The following is a 20,040-nucleotide window of genomic DNA, read 5'->3' as shown; positions in this document are numbered from 1 at the left end:
TGGTGGTCCTGAGAGCTCGAGGAAATGTGCTGTTGTGTTTACATTGCAGTTTTTCTCATGGTTTGTTTGTCGGACTACATGTCGTTATGTAAACAAGATTCTGTGATTGCTAGACATTGACTTGTTGCGGATAAAAGGCTGTGCGTGATGATGTAGTGGACATGAAAATAAGTTTTGCGGCAAAATTCCTATGTACCGACTACAAGTTAAATGGGTTTCCATCGGATTTTCAATTCAGATGGTTTTGTCACGCAGAAAGTGTTCAGACCCCTTGACTTCTCACAAAACAATTACGTTATAGCCTTATTTTAAAATGGATTTCATAGTTTTTCCCCTCATCAATCTACACACAATACCCCATAATGACAAAGCAAAAAACATATTTTTGCAAATTATTTAATTTTTTAAAAAGTTATACAAAATAAAATGAAATATGACTTTTACATAAGTATTCAGACTTTTTACTCAGTACTTTGTTGAAGCACCTTTGGCAGTGATTGCATCCTTGAGAGTTCTTGGGTATGATGCTACAAGCTTGACATCTATATTTGGGGAGTTTCTCCCATTCTTCTCTGCAGATCCTCTCAAGCTCTGTCAGGTTGGATGGGCAGGGTCGCTGCACAGCTATTTTCAGGTCTCTCCAGAGACGGGTTCAAGTCCAGGCTCTGGCTGGGCCACTTAAGGACATTCAAAGACTTGTCCCAAAGCCACTCCTGCGTTGTCCTGGCTGTGTGCTTAGGGTTGTTGTCCTGTTGGAAGGTGAACCTTCGCCCCAGTCTGTGGTCCTGAGCGTTCTGGAGCAGGTTTTCATCAAGGATCTCTCTGTACTTTGCTTTGTTCATCTTTCCCTCGCTCCGGACTAGTCTTCCCGTTCCTTCCCTTGAAGAACATCCCCACAGCACAATACTGTCACCATCATGCTTCACCGTAGGGATCGTGCCAGGTTTCCTCCAGACGTGACGCTTGGCATTCAAGCCAAAGAGTTCAATCTTGGTTTCATCAGAACAGAGAATCTTATTTCTTATGGTCTTGAGAGTCCTCCAAGCGGTCTGTCATGTGCTTTTTACTGAGTGGCTTTAGTCTGGCCGGTCTACAATAAAGGTCTGATTGGTGGAGTGCTGCAGAGATGGTTGTCCTTCTGGAAGGTTCTCCCATCTCGACAGGAACTCTGGAGCCATGTTAGAGTGACCATCGGGTCAACTCCCTGACCCAAGGCTCTTTTCTCCCCCATTGCTCAGTTTTGCCGGGCGGCCAGCTCTAGGAACAGTTCTGGTGGCTCCAAACTTCTTCCATTTAAGAATGATGGAGGCCACTGTGTTCTTTGGGACCTTTTTTTTGGTACCCATATCTGTGCCTGTACACACTTCTATCTCGGGACGATACGGACAATTCCTTCTACTTGGTCTTGGCACGTGTGCTCTAGCCAACAGCTTGCAGATACAGTGCAGGTAGCCTATAGCCTACATGATGATATTTTTATGAACAAAAAGGTTTGACAAACTGCAGCCAAGGATCTGTCATTAAGAATAAGACCCTCAATTTTTATTGGAAAGGAGAATCAAGTTCATCACCTTGCACTTTCACCACTCTGAAAAGTGTAGCCTCATAAACTGCATGGACCACACAACATACAGTGGTTTCAGAAAGTATTCACACAACTTTTTCCACATTTTGTTAATATATAAATAATATATGCCATTTAGCTGACGCTTTTATCCCAAGCGACTTACAGTCATGTGTGCATACATTCTACGTATGGGTGGTCCCGGGAATCGAACCCACTACCCTGGCGTTACAAGCGCCATGCTCTACCAACTGAGCCACACTTACAAAGTGGGATTAACATTTTTATTCTGTACAGGCTTCCTTTGTTTCACTTTAGGTTTAGGTTAGTGTTGTGGAGTAACTACAATGTTGTTGATCCATCCTCAGTTTTCTTGTATCACAGCCATTAACTGTCTTAAAGTCACCATTGGCCTCATGGTAAAATCTATGAGCGATGTCCTTCCTCTCCGGCAACTAAGTTAAGGACGCCTGTATTTGTAGTGACTGGGTGATGTGATACACCATCCAAAGTGTATTTAATAACTTCACCAATAGGTGCCCTTCTTTGAGGCATTGGAAAACCTCCTTTGTCTTTGTGGTGTAATCTCTGTTTGAAATACACTGCTCAACTGAGAGACCTTACAGCTATTTGTGTGTGGGGAGGGGTACAGAGATGAGGTATTCATTCAAAAATCATGTTAAACACTGTTATTGCACAGAGTCCATGCAAATTGTTAATTTAAAAAACTCCTGAATTTATTTAGGCTTGACATAACAAAGGGGTTGAATACTTTTTGACTGAAGACATTTTAGCTTTTCCTCATTATTTTTTTAATTACAATAAATAAATAAAAACAATTCCACTTTGACATTATGGGGTATTGTGTGTAGGCCAGTGACAAAGTCTCAAGTAATGTTTAATTCAGGCTGGAACACAGCAAATTGTGGAAAAGGTCACACAGTACCAGTCAAAGTTTTTAGAACACCTCTCGGTGTTGGATGGAAACCTGTTTACTCACATCTTTTATGTAGTAATCAGGGAAATACATTCTGTAACAGGAAATACAAATGGTTCAAACATAATTCTTGTTGATGAAAGCTATGAAAACACGTTTTCCATCAGAGCTGGCCAGAAAAGTGACATGTGAACAATGGATCAATATCCCTGTGCATTTCATGAGATTTATACATAGCACTTACTTTCTCTGATATAGCCTACTGTATCTGTAGTGGTGAAGGTATGACACTGGGAGCAAGATTAGCCTTCAATTTTAAAACATAGCTTGAAGAGGTAGGCCTAAACATCATGTGTTTAGTCATTTGCCAATCAAAAACATAGGCTTCATTGTTTTGGGGGTTATGATAATAACGGCACTTGTTTTTCTGACGGGAATTGTTCCATCCTACAAATTCAAGCGGTTGATATATTGTAACTTCCCTTTAATATCTTAATTAATATCTTGATTACTATGTTAATCATCCCTCATCGTATTACCACAAACTAAGCCTCTAAGCATGAGGATTGACTTCAAAGTCATTGTCTGCCAAATCCAATTGAACTTTTCCGTTTGACTCAACGTAGTCGAGATGGACAGTCATTGTACCAAATTATATTGAGAAGAGAAATGGGCCTAGTTGCTTTGAATTAAATGGCATTAAACATGTGTTATTTATTGAGTTTGAATTGCAGTCATGTAATAGCCTAGTCAATGGCCTATAGTCTGGATTGAAGAAACTATTGAATGCCAGTTAGAATCTGACATATTTGTCAAACTTTGCATTCAAACTTTGCATTCAATTCAAAATGAGATGTGAATGTTTTGTCAAAGAATGGTGCAATGAATGTGTTCTCCCGTATGCCTTGTCCCAGGTCAGTGGCTTCAGGCCTCAACTCTCCTGCCAAAACCAACTCCATGGAGAAAAAGCTTCATATTAAAAGCAAAGAACTTCAAGAAACTCAAGACAAATGTCACAAGGTACTGTACTGCTTATTTTTTTTATTTTTTTTTCCTGGAAATGGGCCACATGTAAATGATTGCGAATGGTGGTATATATCTAAAGTCTCCAGGCACTATTTAACCTGAATGTAAACTAATCTTGACACTCCCAACAGTATTCACCTTCTCCGATGAGTTGTTTTTACACACTGATTTTTAAATGATCTTATTGAAATATCTCATTGGAATCCGAGAGAATTAGGAGGTTGTCGTGGAGTTATAATGTCCATACGTCAGTGTAGCATATGCATGGCATACTCTCTAGATGGATATTGATTTGAGTGCTATAATAACCAATATAGTAAAAAATCTGCTTTTTAACCAAATTCATTACTGTTAATTAATTATGTATTGATTAACAGATGGGGCAGGAGATCTCTCGTGGCATTTACTGTGACATGGGGCAAACGTTGAACTCCTTTTGAGTGGCTATCTCGTCTCATTTGACAAAATGTGTACAACTCTGAGAAGTAAACATTTCTATATACAGTGGGGAGAACAAGTATTTGATACACTAACGATTTTGCAGCTTTTCCTACTTACAAAGCATGTAGAGGTCTGTCATTTTTATCATAGGTACACTTCAACTGTGAGAGACGGAATCTAAAACAAAAATCCAGAAAATCACATTGTATGATATTTAAGTAATTCATTTGCATTGTATTGCATGACATAAGTATTTGATAAAGCAGAACCTAATATTTGGTACAGAAACCTTTGATTGCAATTACAGAGATCATACATTTCCTGTAGTTCTTGACCAGGTTTGCACACACTGCAGCAGGGATTTTGGCCCACTCCTCCGTTCAGACCTTCTCCAGATCCTTCAGGTTTCGGGGCTGTCACTGGGCAATACGGACTTTCAGCTCCCTCCAAAGATTTTCTAATGGGTTCATGTCTGGAGACTGGCTAAGCCACTCCAGGACCTTGAGATGCTTCTTACGGAGCCACTCCTTAGTTGCCCTGGCTGTGGGTTTCGGGGTCGTTGTCATGCTGGAAGACCCAGCCACGACCCATCTTCCATGCTCTTACTGAGGGAAGGAGGTTGTTGGCCAAGATCTCGCAATACATGGCCCCATCCATCCTCCCCTCAATACGGTGCAGTCGTCCTGTCCCCTTTTCAGAAAAGCATCCTCAAAGAATGATGTTTCCACTTCCATGCTTCACGGTTGGGATGGTGTTCTTGGGTTTGTACTCATCCTTCTTCCTCTAAACACAGCGAGTGGAGTTTAGACCAAAAAGCTCTATTTTTGTCTCATCAGACCACATGACCTTCTCCCATTCCTCCTCTGGATCATCCAGATGGTCATTGGCAAACTTCAGACGGGCCTGGACATGAGCTGGCTTGAGCAGGGGGACCTTGCATGCGCTGCAGGATTTTAATCCATGACTGCGTAGTGTGTTACTAATGGTTTTCTTTGAGACTGTGGTCCCAGCTCTCTTCAGGTCATTGACCAGGTCCTGCTGTATAGTTCTGGGCTGATCCCTCACCTTCCTCATGATCATTGATGCCCCACGAGGTGAGATCTTGCATGGAGCCCCAGACCGAGGGTGATTCACCGTCATCTTGAACTTCTTCCATTTTATTATAATTGCGCCAACAGTTGTTGCCTTCTCACCAAGCTGCTTGCCTATTGTCCTGTCGCCCATCCCAGCCTTGTGTAGGTCTACAATTTTATCCCTGATGTCCTTACACAGCTCTCTGGTCTTGGCCATCGTGGAGAGGTTGGAGTCTGTTTGATTGAGTGTGTGGACAGGTGTCTTTTATACAGGTAACGAGTTCAAACAGGTGCAGTTAATACAGGTAATGAGTGGAGAACAGGAGGGCTTTCTCAAAGAAAAACTAACAGGTCTGTGAGAGCCGGACTTCTTACTGGTTGGTAGGTGATCAAATACTTATGTCATGCAATAAAATGCAAATTAATTACTTAAAAATCATACAATGTTATTTTCTGGATTTTTGTTTTAGATTCCGTCTCTCACAGTTGAAGTGTACCTATGATAAATATTACAGACCTCTACATGCTTTGTAAGTAGGAAAACCTGCAAAATCGGCAGTGTATCAAATACTTGTTCTACCCACTGTACAACTCTGAAAAATAAACCTTTGAGTCACGGTATAATAGCTAGCTTCGGTGTCCCTTGTGGCTTCCTTCCTAGATGGAGCAGGAGATCTCTAGGTTTCAGCGCAAGATGACTGACCTGGAGTCAGTTCTGCACCAAAAGGATGTGGAGCTCAAAGCCTCTGAGAACCAGAGGACCATCCTGGAGCAGGACCTGGCCACCTACATCACTGAGTGCAGTGTGAGTACCTAATGCTATGTGTCCATCCGAAACTATCCTTACGGTTACAGCTATTTTGCTAGAAAAGTAATGTGTTAACTCTGTGTTCAAATATCTAGTTGCATATCAACACAGTTGAGTGCATATTGGACAGTGGAGTGTCTCTTACATTCTTTTTCTTCATTACAACCTTGTTAATGCGTCCCATATAGTTTAGTATATGCATGACTGATGATAATGCGGTGTCGTCATGCATTTCTCCGTTTGATTAGAGTAGACCTACCGAATTATAGGGTGATATATTTGAATGCGTTGTGATTTATTTACTGTGTGTGCGTGTGTTTTTTTGTGCGTGTGTTTCCACAGAGCTTAAAGCGCAGCCTGGAGGCAGCCCGTGTGGAGGTGTCTCAGGAGGATGACAAGGCTCTGCAGCTGCTGCATGACATCAGAGAGCAAAGCAGCAAGCTACAGGAGATCAAGGAGCAGGTAGAATCACACTTCAACTTTGTCTTCACTTCATCAACCCCTTCCTTACCAGTGAACTTCATGCTTACTGAGTTTTCACCCAGAGGGCCGTATGCATCAAGCATGCGAGAGCAGGGCTCTACAGTGCAACCATTTTCTTGCAAATGCGCCGAAATACTTTGCTGTGCGGAATGGAATTGTATTTTAGAAGCTATGTCTAATATCGCAAATATTTTTCAGTGTGCGCTTACATCTTTCCTTGTAAAAACAAGTCAGCATAGAGCCCTGCAGAGTATGAGTTGGATCAGGTCATGATGTGAAAGGCCAAAACTGATCTTTGATACATACAGCACCAAACCTATTAACTAACCCTCTGCCTTTCTGAGTTGTATGCGTCACACAACTAAAATTGTGTCCCAAACTCAAGACATGTCCTCTAGAGGTTCTAGTAAGGGAAACGCCATTTTGTAGACTTTCCCAAAATTTAGAACACAGACAATTCACTCCTATGTCTATGATCAGGACTCTTGCATTTCAGGGAAGTTAGGAACCAATATACACAGGCAGTTAGGAAAGCAAAGGCTAGCTTTTTCAAACAGAAATTTGCTTCCTGTAGCACAAACTCCAAAACGTTCTGGGACACTGTAAAGTCCATGGAGAATAAGAGCACCTCCTCCCAGCTGCCCACTGCACTGAGGCTAGGAAACACTGTCACCACCGATAAATCCACGATAATTGAGAATTTCAATAAGCATTTTTCTACGGGTGGCCATGCTTTCCGCCTGGCTACCCCTACCCCGGTCAACAGCCCTGCACCCCCCATAGCAACTTGCCCAAATTCAGATGGCTGATGTTCTGAAAGATCTGCAAAATCTGGACCCCTGCAAATCAGCTGGGCTAGACAATCTGGACCCTCTCTTTCTAAAATTATCCGCCGCAATTGTTGCAACCCCTATTACTAGCCTGTTCTACCTCTCTTTCGTATCGTCTGAGATCCCCAAAGATTGGAAAGCTGCAGCGGTCATCCCCTCTTCAAAGGGTGAGACACTCTAGACCCAAACTGTTACAGACCTATGTATGCCCGACCCTGCCTTTCCAAGGTCTTCGAAAGCCAAGTTAACAAACAGATCACCGACCATTTCGAATCTCACCGTACCTTCTCCGCTATACAATCTGGTTCCCGAGCTGGTCATGGGTGCAGCCACGCTCAAGGTCCTAAACAATATCATAACCGCCATCGATAAAAGACTACTGTGCAGCTTTATTCATTGACCTGGCCAAGGCTTTCGACTCTGTCAATCACTACATTCTTATCGGCAGACTCAATAGCCTTGTCTTCTCAAATGACTGCCTCGCCTGGTTCACCACCTACTTCTCAGACAGAGTTCAGTGTGTCAACTTGGAGGGGCTGTTGTCCAGACCTCTGGGAGTCTCTATGGGGGTGCCACAGGATTCAATTCTCGGGCTGACTCTTTTCTCTGTATACATCATTGATGTCACTCTTGCTGCTGGTGATTCTCTGATCCACCTCTACGCAGATGCCACCATTCTGTATACTTCTGGCCCTTCTTTGGACACTGTGTTAACAAACCTCCAGACGAGCTTCAATGCAATACAACTCTCCTTCCGTGGCCTCCAACTGCTCTTAAATGCAAGTAAAACTAAATGCATGCTCTTCAACCGATCGCTGCCCGCCTGTCCTGCATCACTACTCTGGACGGTTGTGACTTAGAATATGTGGACAACTACAAACTCACACTAAGCATCTCCAATCGAAAATTAAATCTAGAATCGGCTTCCTATTTCGCAAACAAAGCGTCCTTCACTCATGCTGCCAAACATACCCTCGTAAAACTGACTATCCTACCGATCCTTGACTTCGGCGATGTCATTTACAAAATAGCCTCCCAACACTCTACTCAGCAAATTGGATGCAGTCTATCACAGTGCCATCAGTTTTGTCACCAAAGCCCCATATACTACACACGACCTGTATGCTCTCATTGGCTGGCCCTCGCTTCACATTCCTCACCAAACCCACTGGCTCCTGGTCATCTATAAGTCTTTGCTTGGTAAAGCCCTGCCTTATCTCAGCTCACTGGTCACCATAGCACCCCCGTAGCACGCGCTCCAGCAGGTATATTTCACTGGTCACCCCCAAAGCCAATTCTTCCTTTGGCCGCCTTTCCCTCCAGTTCTCTGCTGCCAATGACTGGAACAAATTGCAAAAATCACTGAAGCTGGAGACTCATATCTCCCTCACTAACTTTAAGCATCAGCTGTCAGAGCAGCTCACAGATCATTGCACCTGTACATAGCCCATCTGTAAATAGCCCATCCAACTATCTCATCCCCATATTATTTATTTTTTGTCTCCTTTGCACCCCAGTATCTGTACTTGCACATTCATCTTCTGCACATCTATCACTCCAGTGTTTAATTGCTATATTGTAATTAGTTTGCCACTACGGCCTATTTATTGCCGTAGTGACCTAACCTTACCTCATTTGCACACACTGTATATAGATTTTTTATATTTTGTTATTGACTGTAAGTTTGTTTATTCCATGTGTAACTCTGTTCTTGTTTGTGTTGCACTGCTTTACTTTCTTGGCCAGGTCGCAGTTGTAAATGAGAACTTGTTCTCAACTTGCCTACCTGGTTAAATAAAGGTGAAATTTAAAAAAAGAATGTAACATCCTGCAAGCATTGAATGGTCATTGAGCACCTTTTGTAGCCTGGGCCTAGCCAGTCCAGTGTTACTTTTCCACTCTCTCATATCTACATAGTAAGATCATACAGAATCCCTTTTCATATTTGCAATGCATAATGCTATGTACATATTTTTTTATTTAAACTTTCATTTAACTAGGAAAATCATTTAAGAGCAAATTCTTACTTTACAATGACGGCCTACACCGGCCAAACCCTCCCCTAACCCGGACGACGCTGGGCCAATTGTGTGCTGCCTTATGGGACTCCCGTTCACAGCCGGATGGGATATAGCCCGGGATCAAACCAGGGTCTGTAGTCACTCCTCTAGCACTGAAATGCAGTGCCTTAGACTGCTGCGCCACTCGGGAGCTAGATGTGCTCTTTAATACAGGATATGTGCTCTTTAATACAGTATATGTGCTCTTTAATACAGTATTATTGCACTCATCACTAACTGTACAGTATCTTTGTCTTTATTACCTTATTCTGTGACCCTTTACGTAAATACTGGTCGACAAATGAGGCTCATACCCACACACTTTGTCATAGAGGGTATGGCTTTATTATGCGGTCCTTTGTAGTAGACCTGGGAATTGCCATGGACCTCGCAATATTATCATGATACTTGGTGCTGATACAGTATGCATTGTGACTCTCACGATTTTATATGTTTTGGGATTCGATACTGTGATTTTATTGCGATTCGATGTTCTGAACATTTTGCTAACCATATGTCTGCTGCAGAGGGATGAGAGAACACGTTTTGATCAGTCATGGAAATGAAATCTCTGAAAACAAATTGACTCCCGAGTTTTGGTAAAGGTACAGCCAACTAGCAAAAATAATATTGTGACCGTGTCAAAATGATACGATATATCGTAAAAAAAAGAATAACATCCAGATATGCAACTGTATTTCTGTATTCCCCCCATCACTACTTCGTAGCTCAGTTGGTAGAGCATGGCGCTTGTAATGCCAGGGTAGTGGGTCCGATTCCCGGGACACCCATATGTAAAATGTTGCACGCATGACTGTAAGTCGCTATGGATAAATGTGTCTGCTGAATGGCATGTATTATATTTAGAACTCTGTGTCCCTTTAAACAAGGATACAAGGAGCTACACACACACACACACACAAAATCCTTTGTAGAAACTAGCCTAGCGTACCTCTGCAGTCTCTAACTCTCTGGTCTGGTGTGAATCTCTGGGTGATTGTCTGTGGTCTAGGAGCCAGTGATTGTTCTAGGAGCCAGTGATTGGTCTAGGAGCCAGTGATTGATGCCCTCTGAGGCAGGCAGCAGTGTGAGAGAGTGTTCCACACCCAGAGTAGGGATCAGCAGGCTTAGCAAGCCTCTCTTTGTCTGTGATTCATCCTCTCCACATGCTCATGTACTATAGAGCGGCAGGTAAGAGGCTTTTAACCCCACCGTCTCAATGAGAGGCTCATTCTACTGCCGTTAGTATAACAAGCCAGCTCTTGTCGGTTATTATCAACAATATTATTAGAAGCGGGTATGTGTAAAACATGAAGGGAAAAGCCTAACGAGGGTTTTTATTTTGACAGTGTGATGATTATAAGGATGATGTTTTCCGTCCTGAAGAGTGGATGTCATTATAGTAATTATAAAACCTTTTAAAATCTAACACGACAACTCCGCAGAAACGATGAGCCAGTCTCTCTCACACACACACACACACACACACACACACACACACACACACACACACACACACACACACACACACACACACATTCATGAGACTTTAATTCCCTGGGGCCCAGAATATGTTCATCTTCGCCTGCATACAGTATAATGCTCTTGAACTACTCCTGACATTTTATTTTCCCTGTGCTCCAGGAGTATAATGCCGAGTTAGAGGAGACATACACACACACACACACACACACCCTGAACCCTTGTCTTTCTCTGTGCGCCCGGCCGTAGGAGTACCATGCCCAGCTGGAGGAGATGCAGGTCACCATCCGGCAGCTGGAGGAGGACTTGTCTGCCGCCAGGCGCCGTAGTGACCTGTACGAGTCAGAGCTCCGAGACTCCCGGAACACCAGCGAGGAGCTCAAGAGGAAGGCTGTGGACTACCAGCAGAGGATCCAGAAGGTGTGTGAATACTGCTTAGGACCTCCATGGAGGTGAATGCAGGTGCAGTCGGAATGCTAACATGTCGGATTTCTGTCCCCAAGGCGAAGGAGCAGGGTAAAGCTGAGGTGGAGGAGCTCCTTTCCAAACTGGAGAAGGTATGCCGTCCTGTCCATGGGTGAACTGTATTGTGGATTACTCTTCAAAAATCTTTGGGTGTCGAATCGTCGTTTTGTATAGTCCCATAGAGAATGAAATGGATAATATCAATAATTGATGTATTGCCTTGCACTGATGCGTTTTGGCCTCAGCCTTCTGCAGAGATTAGGTCCCATTAATAATAGATACATTTCACACATTTGACATTACAGTCAGCTAATCTTTCATACTGTTTTTCAGACCAATGCGGAACAGCAAGTGAAAATCCTGGAACTCCAAGACAAACTCTCCAAGGTATATTTTCTAAAGTACATAGCGCACACACACACACACAGGGGTCCTGGATGTCACCGTAGAATAGCTTTGTGAGTCCAAATTAATGGTTAGTCATCAGCTGTCACCAGTGTGGTCCAATAGGCACATACAGTTGAAGTCGGAAGTTTACATACACTTAGGTTGGAGTCATTAAAACTCGTTTTTCAACCACTCCACAAATTTCTTGTTAACAAACTATAGTTTTGGCAAGTCAGTTAGGTCATCTACTTTGTAAACTTCTGTCCCACTGGGAATGTGATGAAAGCGATAAAAGCTGAAATAAATCATTCTCTCTACTATTATTCTGACATTTCACATTCTTAAAATAAAGTGGTGATCCGAACTGACTGATTTGTGAAAATGTAATTGGCTCAGGTGTATGTAAACTTCCGACTTCAACTGTAGCTTTGATTAGCTTCTGATGTAATCAGTCATTGACATTCACAGTTCACTGAAGTTGTGGGTACAAACGTTTCTTGGCTAAATGGCAGTGCCATTTATTTATATCGTGTCATGCCCTTGCTGCCTGTGTTCTTGGGAATAAAAAGGCATGAATCCTAATGGGCTTTGTTGTCTCCACACAATGTCTAATTGGACTCTTGACCCCCAGGCGGTGAAAGCCAGTACAGAAGCCACAGAGCTGCTGCAGAACATCCGGCAGGCTAAGGAACGTCTGGAGCAGGAGCTTGAGCGGCTGCGCGGCAAGGCCGACCCCAGCGACTCCCTCCGACGACGTCTCAGAGAGACCGAGGTACGGTTGCTCATGTGTAGTTGTGTTTATGTAAAAAGAAAATGTATTTTTTTTTTAATTGTAATGATTTATTGTGTTACATCCATGTACTGTGTTTCAGTCACAGGAGGTTGGTGGCACCTTAATTGGGGAGGACGGGCTCGTGTTTATGGCTGGAACGGGATTAGTGGAATGGTATCAAACACATGGTTTCTATGCGCTTGATGCCATTCCATTCACTGCGTTCCAGGCGTTACTATGAGTCGTCCTCCCCTCAGCAGCCTCCACTGATTTCAGTGTTGTCGACAGTCATGTGGGTATTATTAAGAACTTGTTGTGTGTCCTGCAGGAGGGCAGGAAGACCCTGGAGAACCAGGTGAAGCGTCTGGAGATGGTGGAGCGACGAGAGAACAAGCTGAAGGATGACATCCAGACTAAATCCCAGCAGATCCAGCAGATGGCTGATAAGATCTTGGTGAGAGCCAAGGGATAAGTCCCCTCTTAATACCCTGACCCCCACCCTCAACTCCTCTATCCCTCTCTATACTACCTTTATCCTAGAGCATAGATTAAAGCATGCACACACACACACATAGGGAATGTCCTGCTTGCTGCCCCATGGCATGCACACACCCATTTCTCTCACTTTGGATGTCCCGCCTGCTGTCACGAGCCACGAAGAAACCACGGCTCACACAGGCGACGTCTTTCTTGACGCGCACCGGCCCGGGCTGCATGCCAACATGAACGGCCACCGCTACCACCGTGTCATGGATAAACAGCTCTTCCAAGCAAGTGTCTCTGTCATGGACTGAGTGACAGTGTGGATAGTGCTTTCATCCATATTTTGTTGTTTCATTTTGTAGGTCTTTGTTGTTACCTTGCATGATATATGGTGTGTGTGTGTGTGTGTGTGTTTGTTTGTACAGGAGCTGGAGGAGAACTTGAGGGAGACCCAGTCAACAGCCCAGCGGATGGAGGCTCACCTGGTCCAGAAGGAGAGGCTCTATGAGGACAAAATTAAGGTAGAGAGGACTTTTTAAGTCAGCCTGCAAATCATGGTCTCAAGGATATCTTTATGTATTGAAAAGTGTGGCCAAGTGAGCCTACTAGTGACTTGGCTTTCTCTGTCCCCCTGAACTAGGTGTACTTTTCGATTGGGCACACCATAGCAAAACAGTTTGCAACAGAAATAAATACATCTGTGTTCTTATTGGACAAGGTCAGGTAGTACCTTCGCATTGCACTACTCAGTTTCAAAACATTTTGAACACTGCCCAGGTTCTGGAGGCCCAGATGAAGGTGGACCTGGCAGACAAGGAGAGCCTGGAGTCCAAACGGGCCCAGCACGAGGAAGAGGCCCGGGAGAAGTGTAAACTCCTCAGTGAACAGAAAGCGGTAAGGCCAATTTTCACAAGGAGTAATAGAACTAATACAATGTGTTTGACTTCTTTCTCTCTGCCAGGCTTATCAGTTCTGCTCAAGCAGGGAAACTGTGCTGAAAGCCGAAAAAATGAAACAAGGTGCAGCTGGAGAAGTTAACTAGCATACTTGCTTTGTACTTTTTAATTGACTGCGCTCTTTGATTGTAGCCTGTTCCTTACTATATTGCTGCGCAAAGCTGTGTAGATTCTCCATAGAGAACTTGCAGGGCAGTACAGTCCAACACTGTTTGCTTTTTGTGAGGGGGGGAAATCTCTGCGAATATCAATGTGGTGACTGCAGCTAATGGAGGAGATGGGAAAATTGTATGACTCACATAGGCTACATGTTATAGAACAGCAGTGAGCCAATTAGACTCCCAATTATGGGGCCGTGTGGGCGAGAACCTCCGAGACTTCTGCCACAGCTTTTGTTTGTTTGAGGACAGATTCTCTGACATGTTTATGGGCTAAGTTTTTGTTTGTTTGTTTTGTTTGGCGCTCCACTCAATTTGTCGAAGGGAATGCTGTCAAGACTGCGATTTTAATTCGGAGTATTCCATTACATGGGGTCACTCTGCAAAGTCCAAGCTTAAGTCTATAATCTAGTTAACGTGATAGACTTGAGTTATCTACCACTAATAGGCTTTATGATCAGAGCCAGACAACATTTGACATTGACAGAAAGGGTTTTTGGTCTGAATGTAACATTAGCCTATGTATTAGTTTAGCATTTCAGTACTGGGCAAGTCCACGGTAACAGAGCAACACTGAGACTCAGATTTTTTCACTTTAAAATATACGTCAAAACAAAAACCAATGATTGCCAAGTTAAACGAACCATCTATACACAATCACACCGTTACCTCATCACACCGTTACTGTCGAATTGCTCTGCAGTAGCTACATTTAGAGCCATATATTTAATGATATGGCTTTTATATTTACTCCCTGTCTCAATATATGGCTCTGGCTACAAATTTCAACCACCAAAAAAGTTTTTTTCCCCAGATGTCTATTTTCATGGAAATTATAAACAATCAACACATCTTTTTGTGTGCGATGTACAAATGCGGTCAAATATATTGTCACCCTCGCATTTTACATTAGAGTGCAATGGAGCAGAATGTTCTGTATTTTTCTTTTCAAAACTGGTTGGATGCCTATTTTTTACCTATATGCACCTGCAACTTATCACAGGTGTGAGAGATTACACAGTAAATGAGAATCATTGCCTGTGCAAACATATACCCGTGTAAACACCCACAGTTTTCAATGTCAACTTATTTTAGAAGAAAGACTGCAAGGGTGCTGATACATTTGACCACATCTGTAAGCTGTAATCATGCTTATTCGTAAATTGATAGAATCACATTGCATCCATGTCTCAATTACACCATGGCACAATTTTCACATTATGTTCCCTTAAATTGAAATGGAGGTGGGGAAAAAGGCCTTAATTTGATTTCATGGATCTAAGTGCGTTGTTTGTGTTGCAATTCCCTTTTTCCAGACCATCAACGCCATGGACTCCAAGATGAAGAATCTGGAGCAGCGGATCACCGAGCTCTCTGAGGCCAACAAGTTAGCCGCTAACAGTAGCATCTACACTCAGAAAAACATGTGAGTACCAACGGTAGCATCTATACCCAGAACAAAAACATGTGAGTACTAACCGTAGCATCTATACCCAGAACAAAAACATGTGAGTACTAACCATAGCATCTATACCCAGAACAAAAACATGTGAGTACTAACCGTAGCATCTATACCCAGAACAAAAACATGTGAGTACTAACCGTAGCATCTATACCCAGAACAAAAACATGTGAGTACTAACCGTAGCATCTATACCCAGAACAAAAACATGTGAGTACTAACCGTAGCATCTATACCCAGAACAAAAACATGTGAGTACTAACCGTAGCATCTTTACCCAGAACAAAAACATGCGAGTACTAATCGTAGCATCTATACCCAGAACAAAAACATGCGAGTACTAACTGTAGCATTTATACCCAGAACAAAAACATGTGAGTACTAACCGTAGCATCTATACCCAGAACAAAAACATGTGAGTACGAACCGTAGAATCTATACCCAGAACAAAAACATGCGAGTACTAACCGTAGCATCTATACCCAGAACAAGAACTTTAGCATCTATACCCAGAACAAAAACATGCGAGTACTAACCGTAGCATCTATACCCAGAACAAAAACATGCGAGTACTAACTGTAGCATTTATACCCAGAACAAAAACATGTGAGTACTAACCGTAGCATCTATACCCAGAACAAAAACATGTGAGTACGAATCGTAGCATCTATACCCAGAACAAAAACATGTGAGTACTAACCGTAGCATCTATACCCAGAACAAAAACATGTGAGTACGAATCGTAGCATCTATACCCAGAACAAAAACATGCGAGTACTAACCGTAGCATCTATACCCAGAACAAAAACATGTGAGTACTAACCGTAGCATCTATCTAGTACTAACCAGCATCTATACAGAACAAAAACATGTGAGTACGAATCGTAGCATCTATACCCAGAACAAAAACATGTGAGTACTAACCGTAGCATCTATACCCAGAACAAAAACATGTGAGTAAAAATCTATACCCAGAACAAAAACATGTGAGTACTAACCGTAGCATCTATACCCAGAACAAAAACATGTGAGTACGAATCGTAGCATCTATACCCAGAACAAAAACATGTGAGTACTAACCGTAGCATCTATACCCAGAACAAAAACATGCGAGTACTAACAGTAGCATCTATACCCAGAACAAAAACATGTGAGTACTAACCGTAGCATCTATACCCAGAACAAAAACATGTGAGTACTAACCGTAGCATCTATACCCAGAACAAAAACATGTCAGTGTGGCGGTCTTTAGAATAGCTTTATTTTCCCATGAGGGAACTTCTTATTTGGAGTGGTTCAAAAGACAATAAACATAGCAGGCCACGCAGTACATCTACTAGGCACAAATCGTAGTCTCACCAGACAGACATACCCGCCTGAGGACAAAGTTACACAAATAATAAACAGCTAGGACAGGGCTGATAAGAAACCCAATATCTCATTATACAAATAAACATATTTAACATACCAATGATCCCAAACTCTGAGTGATGTTTCACATTTTTACTCAGTGAAGATGTACCATCTGAATACATAGATTCAATACAGTGCAGTGTCCATTAATACCCTTAGCTCTCACCCCCTCCCTTCCACAAAGATGTACTTCAGTACTTTTCCATCACCCAGGATTTGTCTGTGCTCCTCCGTGCATATCACAGGCTTATCATTCAGGAGAGGCCTTGAGTTATCGGGAGAACACATTCCTGCAGTCAACTACATAATTACACTTCTCATACACAGAGATTTAACCTAACTCTCATTTCTATCTCTAAGGATATATCAAAATGGTATATTCATACTAAGAGAATATAATGATCTAAAACAGATTGTAAGTTACTATCAGGACAATACATCATTTTAAACCTTCATGTGCAATAGTGTAGGACTTCCCTTGGTTAGCAATCTCAGGCTAGCAAAACCAAAGAGTTTGTGATCTTGTAGCAGTCTGATGTAGCATTGCATTATGTTCACAGCAACATTTATGGAGATGAGCAGCGGCTATGGACAATCCATGCCCCTCAATCCACTACTGTCTCCTCCCCCGCCGACTTGTTGCCCCAGCTAGCCCCTCTCGACAGAGTAGCCAGCTAGGCTCTCTCTGCTAGTGGCAATTGCATCCTGTATGGATACCTGGAGATCAGACAAAATGCTAAACGGTCCTTTGGTTGGCACCTTTTTATGTTGTTCATTAGTTGGTACTACCACTTCTATGCACTGCACATGCATTTTTACATATATTTTATGCATAAAGTCGAAGTCAACAAAGCAGACAGGAGACGGAACTGACACCAGCCATCGCCATTACAGCACCAGAAAACCAAATTAAAAAAGACTCCACACCTAACTAAACTCCATCTCCCTCAGTTCTCTTTAAATCATATCATTCCCACCCTATCCCTTCAGAGAACCTAAGTTGCATACGTAACCAGACAAGTTTACTGGTGTTACCCAAAGAATGCATTTTTTGGTTGAAACCTCAATGGTCTCCCTCTCTCTGTCTGACTGTGGTTGTGGCAGGAAAGCCCAGGAGGAGATGATCTCGGAGCTGAGGCAGCAGAAGTTTTACCTAGAGTCCCAGGCGGGGAAGCTGGAGGCCCAGAACGCCAAGCTGGAGGAGCACCTTGAGAAGATGAGTCAGCAGGAGCAAAGCAAGAGGAGCCGTCTGCTGGAGCTGGAGACCAGACTCCGAGAGGTCAGAGTTGAATAAAATGTATTGATCCCCAGAGGGGAATTTGGATAAATAGGGGAGAAGCCAGGAAAGAGAAGGGCCCCCTGTATTGTACACAGTAAGACTGGGCTGGCTTCCCAGACATTGATTAAGCTGAGACAATGAAGCATATTTGTGCTTTTGAAATTGCTTTTGTTGACCAGGGCAAAGCTTTATCAGTGTCTGGGAAACCAGCCCAAAAAGTGTTGACTTTGGCTGGCATTTACACAAAGCTACTTGCATGCAACTTCAGTTTCAAGTAATACAGTGCCTTCAGAAAATATTCAAACCCCTTTCCACATTTTGTTACGTTACAGCCTCATTCTAAAATTGATTAAATATATATATTTTTTTCATTAATCTGCACACAATACCCCATTTTTTAATTTATATTATTTTGCCCCCTTTTCTCCCCAATTTTGTGTATTCAATTGGTCGTTACAGTCCTGTTCCATCGCTGCAACTCCCTACGGACTTGGGAGAGGTGAAGGTCGAGAGACATGCGTCCTCCGAAACACAACCCAGTCAAGCCGCACTGCTTCTTGACACATTGCCCGCTTAACCCGGAAGCCAGCCGCACCAATGTGTCGGAGGAAGCACTGTACACCTGGCGATCGTGTCAGCGTACATTGCGCCCGGCCTGCCACAGGAGTCGCTAGTGCGCAATGGGACAGGAACATCCCAGCCGCCCCATGGGTCTCCCAGTCGCTGCCGGCTGCGACAGAGCCTGGACTCAAACCAGGTTCTCTAGTGTCACAGCTAGCACTGCAATGCAGTGCTTTAGACCACTGTGCAGAAAACAGGTTTTTAGACATTTTTGCTAATTTATTCAAAATTAAACACTGAAATAAGACATTTACATAAGTATTCAGACCCTTTACTCGGTACTTTGTTAAGCACCTTTGGCAGTAATTACAGCCTTGAGTCTTCTTGGGTATAACGCTACAAGCTTGGTACATCTGCAGATCCTCTCAAGCTCTGTCAGGTTAGCTGGGGAGCGTTGCTGTACAGCTATTTTCAGGTCTCTCCAGAGATGTTTGATCGGGTTCAAGCCCGGGCTCTGGCTGAGCCACTCAAGGACATTCAAAGATTTGTCCTGTTGGAAGGTGAACCTTCGCCCCAGTCTGAGGTCCAGAGTGCTATGGAGCAGGTTTTCATCTCTCTATACTTTGCTCCGTTCATCTTTCCCTCAATCCTGACTAGTCTCCCAGTCCCTGCTGCTGAAAAACATCCCCACAGCATGATGCTGCCACCACCATGCTTGGGATGGTGCCAGGTTTCCTCTAGACGTGACACTTGATATTCAGGCCAAATATCTTGGTTTCATCAGACAAGAGAATCTTGTTTCTCATGGTCTGAGAGTCCTTTAGGTGCCTTTTTGTAAACTCCAAGCGATACGGCATTTGTGTATTTTACTGAGGAGTGGCTTCCGTCTGGCCACTCTACCATAAAGGCCTGATTGGTGGAGTGCTACAGAGATGGTTGTCCTTCTGGAAGGTTCTCCCATCTCCACAGAAGCACTCATGAGCCCTGTCAGAGTGACCATCACTTCTCCCCTGATTGCTCAGTTTGGTCGGGCGGCCAGTTCTAGGAAGAGTCTTGGTGGTTCCAAACTTCTTCCATTTAAGAATGATGGAGGCCACTGTGTTCTTGGGGACCTTCAATGCTGCAGAAAGTTTTTGGTATCCTTCCTGTTATCTGTGCCTCGACTCAATCCTGTCTCGGAGCTCTATGGACAATTCGTTCAACCTCATAGCTTGGTTTTTGCTCTGACATGCACTGTCAACTGTGGGACCTGTTTATATAGACAGGTGTGTGTCTTTCCAAATCATGTCCAATCAATAGAATTTAACACAGGTGGACTCCAATCAAGTTGTAGAAACATTTCAGTGATGATCAATGGAAATAGTATGCACCTGAGCTCAATTTTGAGTCTCCTAGCAAAC

At 43.2% G+C, this 20,040-nt stretch overlaps 1 protein-coding gene and 1 non-coding gene across 6 annotated transcripts in view; one reads left to right on the top strand and one right to left on the bottom strand.

The window, feature by feature from the left end:
• Positions 1-20,040, top strand: part of cita (citron rho-interacting serine/threonine kinase a) — a 55,368-nt gene that overhangs the window by 11,482 nt on the left and 23,846 nt on the right. For all 5 annotated transcript variants that reach the window (XM_052527041.1, XM_052527040.1, XM_035778172.2 and 2 more), the window contains 12 exons: positions 3,416-3,521; positions 5,703-5,846; positions 6,192-6,311; positions 10,954-11,124; positions 11,208-11,261; positions 11,503-11,556; positions 12,188-12,328; positions 12,657-12,782; positions 13,237-13,332; positions 13,589-13,705; positions 15,242-15,351; positions 17,905-18,079. In XM_052527041.1, coding sequence (XP_052383001.1) covers positions 3,416-3,521; positions 5,703-5,846; positions 6,192-6,311; positions 10,954-11,124; positions 11,208-11,261; positions 11,503-11,556; positions 12,188-12,328; positions 12,657-12,782; positions 13,237-13,332; positions 13,589-13,705; positions 15,242-15,351; positions 17,905-18,079 — 1,414 coding nt within the window. The remainder of the gene's footprint in view (positions 1-3,415; positions 3,522-5,702; positions 5,847-6,191; positions 6,312-10,953; positions 11,125-11,207; positions 11,262-11,502; positions 11,557-12,187; positions 12,329-12,656; positions 12,783-13,236; positions 13,333-13,588; positions 13,706-15,241; positions 15,352-17,904; positions 18,080-20,040) is intronic.
• On the bottom strand, positions 1,753-1,830 carry trnat-ugu (transfer RNA threonine (anticodon UGU)). The gene has a single exon. It is a non-coding gene; the product is annotated as a tRNA-Thr (tRNA).

The sequence above is a fragment of the Oncorhynchus keta genome, chromosome 10 (genome assembly GCF_023373465.1).
Source record: "Oncorhynchus keta strain PuntledgeMale-10-30-2019 chromosome 10, Oket_V2, whole genome shotgun sequence".
Taxonomy (NCBI): Eukaryota; Metazoa; Chordata; class Actinopteri; order Salmoniformes; family Salmonidae; genus Oncorhynchus; species Oncorhynchus keta.
Note: the sequence above shows the minus strand (reverse complement) of the source record. Positions and strands in the feature narration are given on the sequence as shown.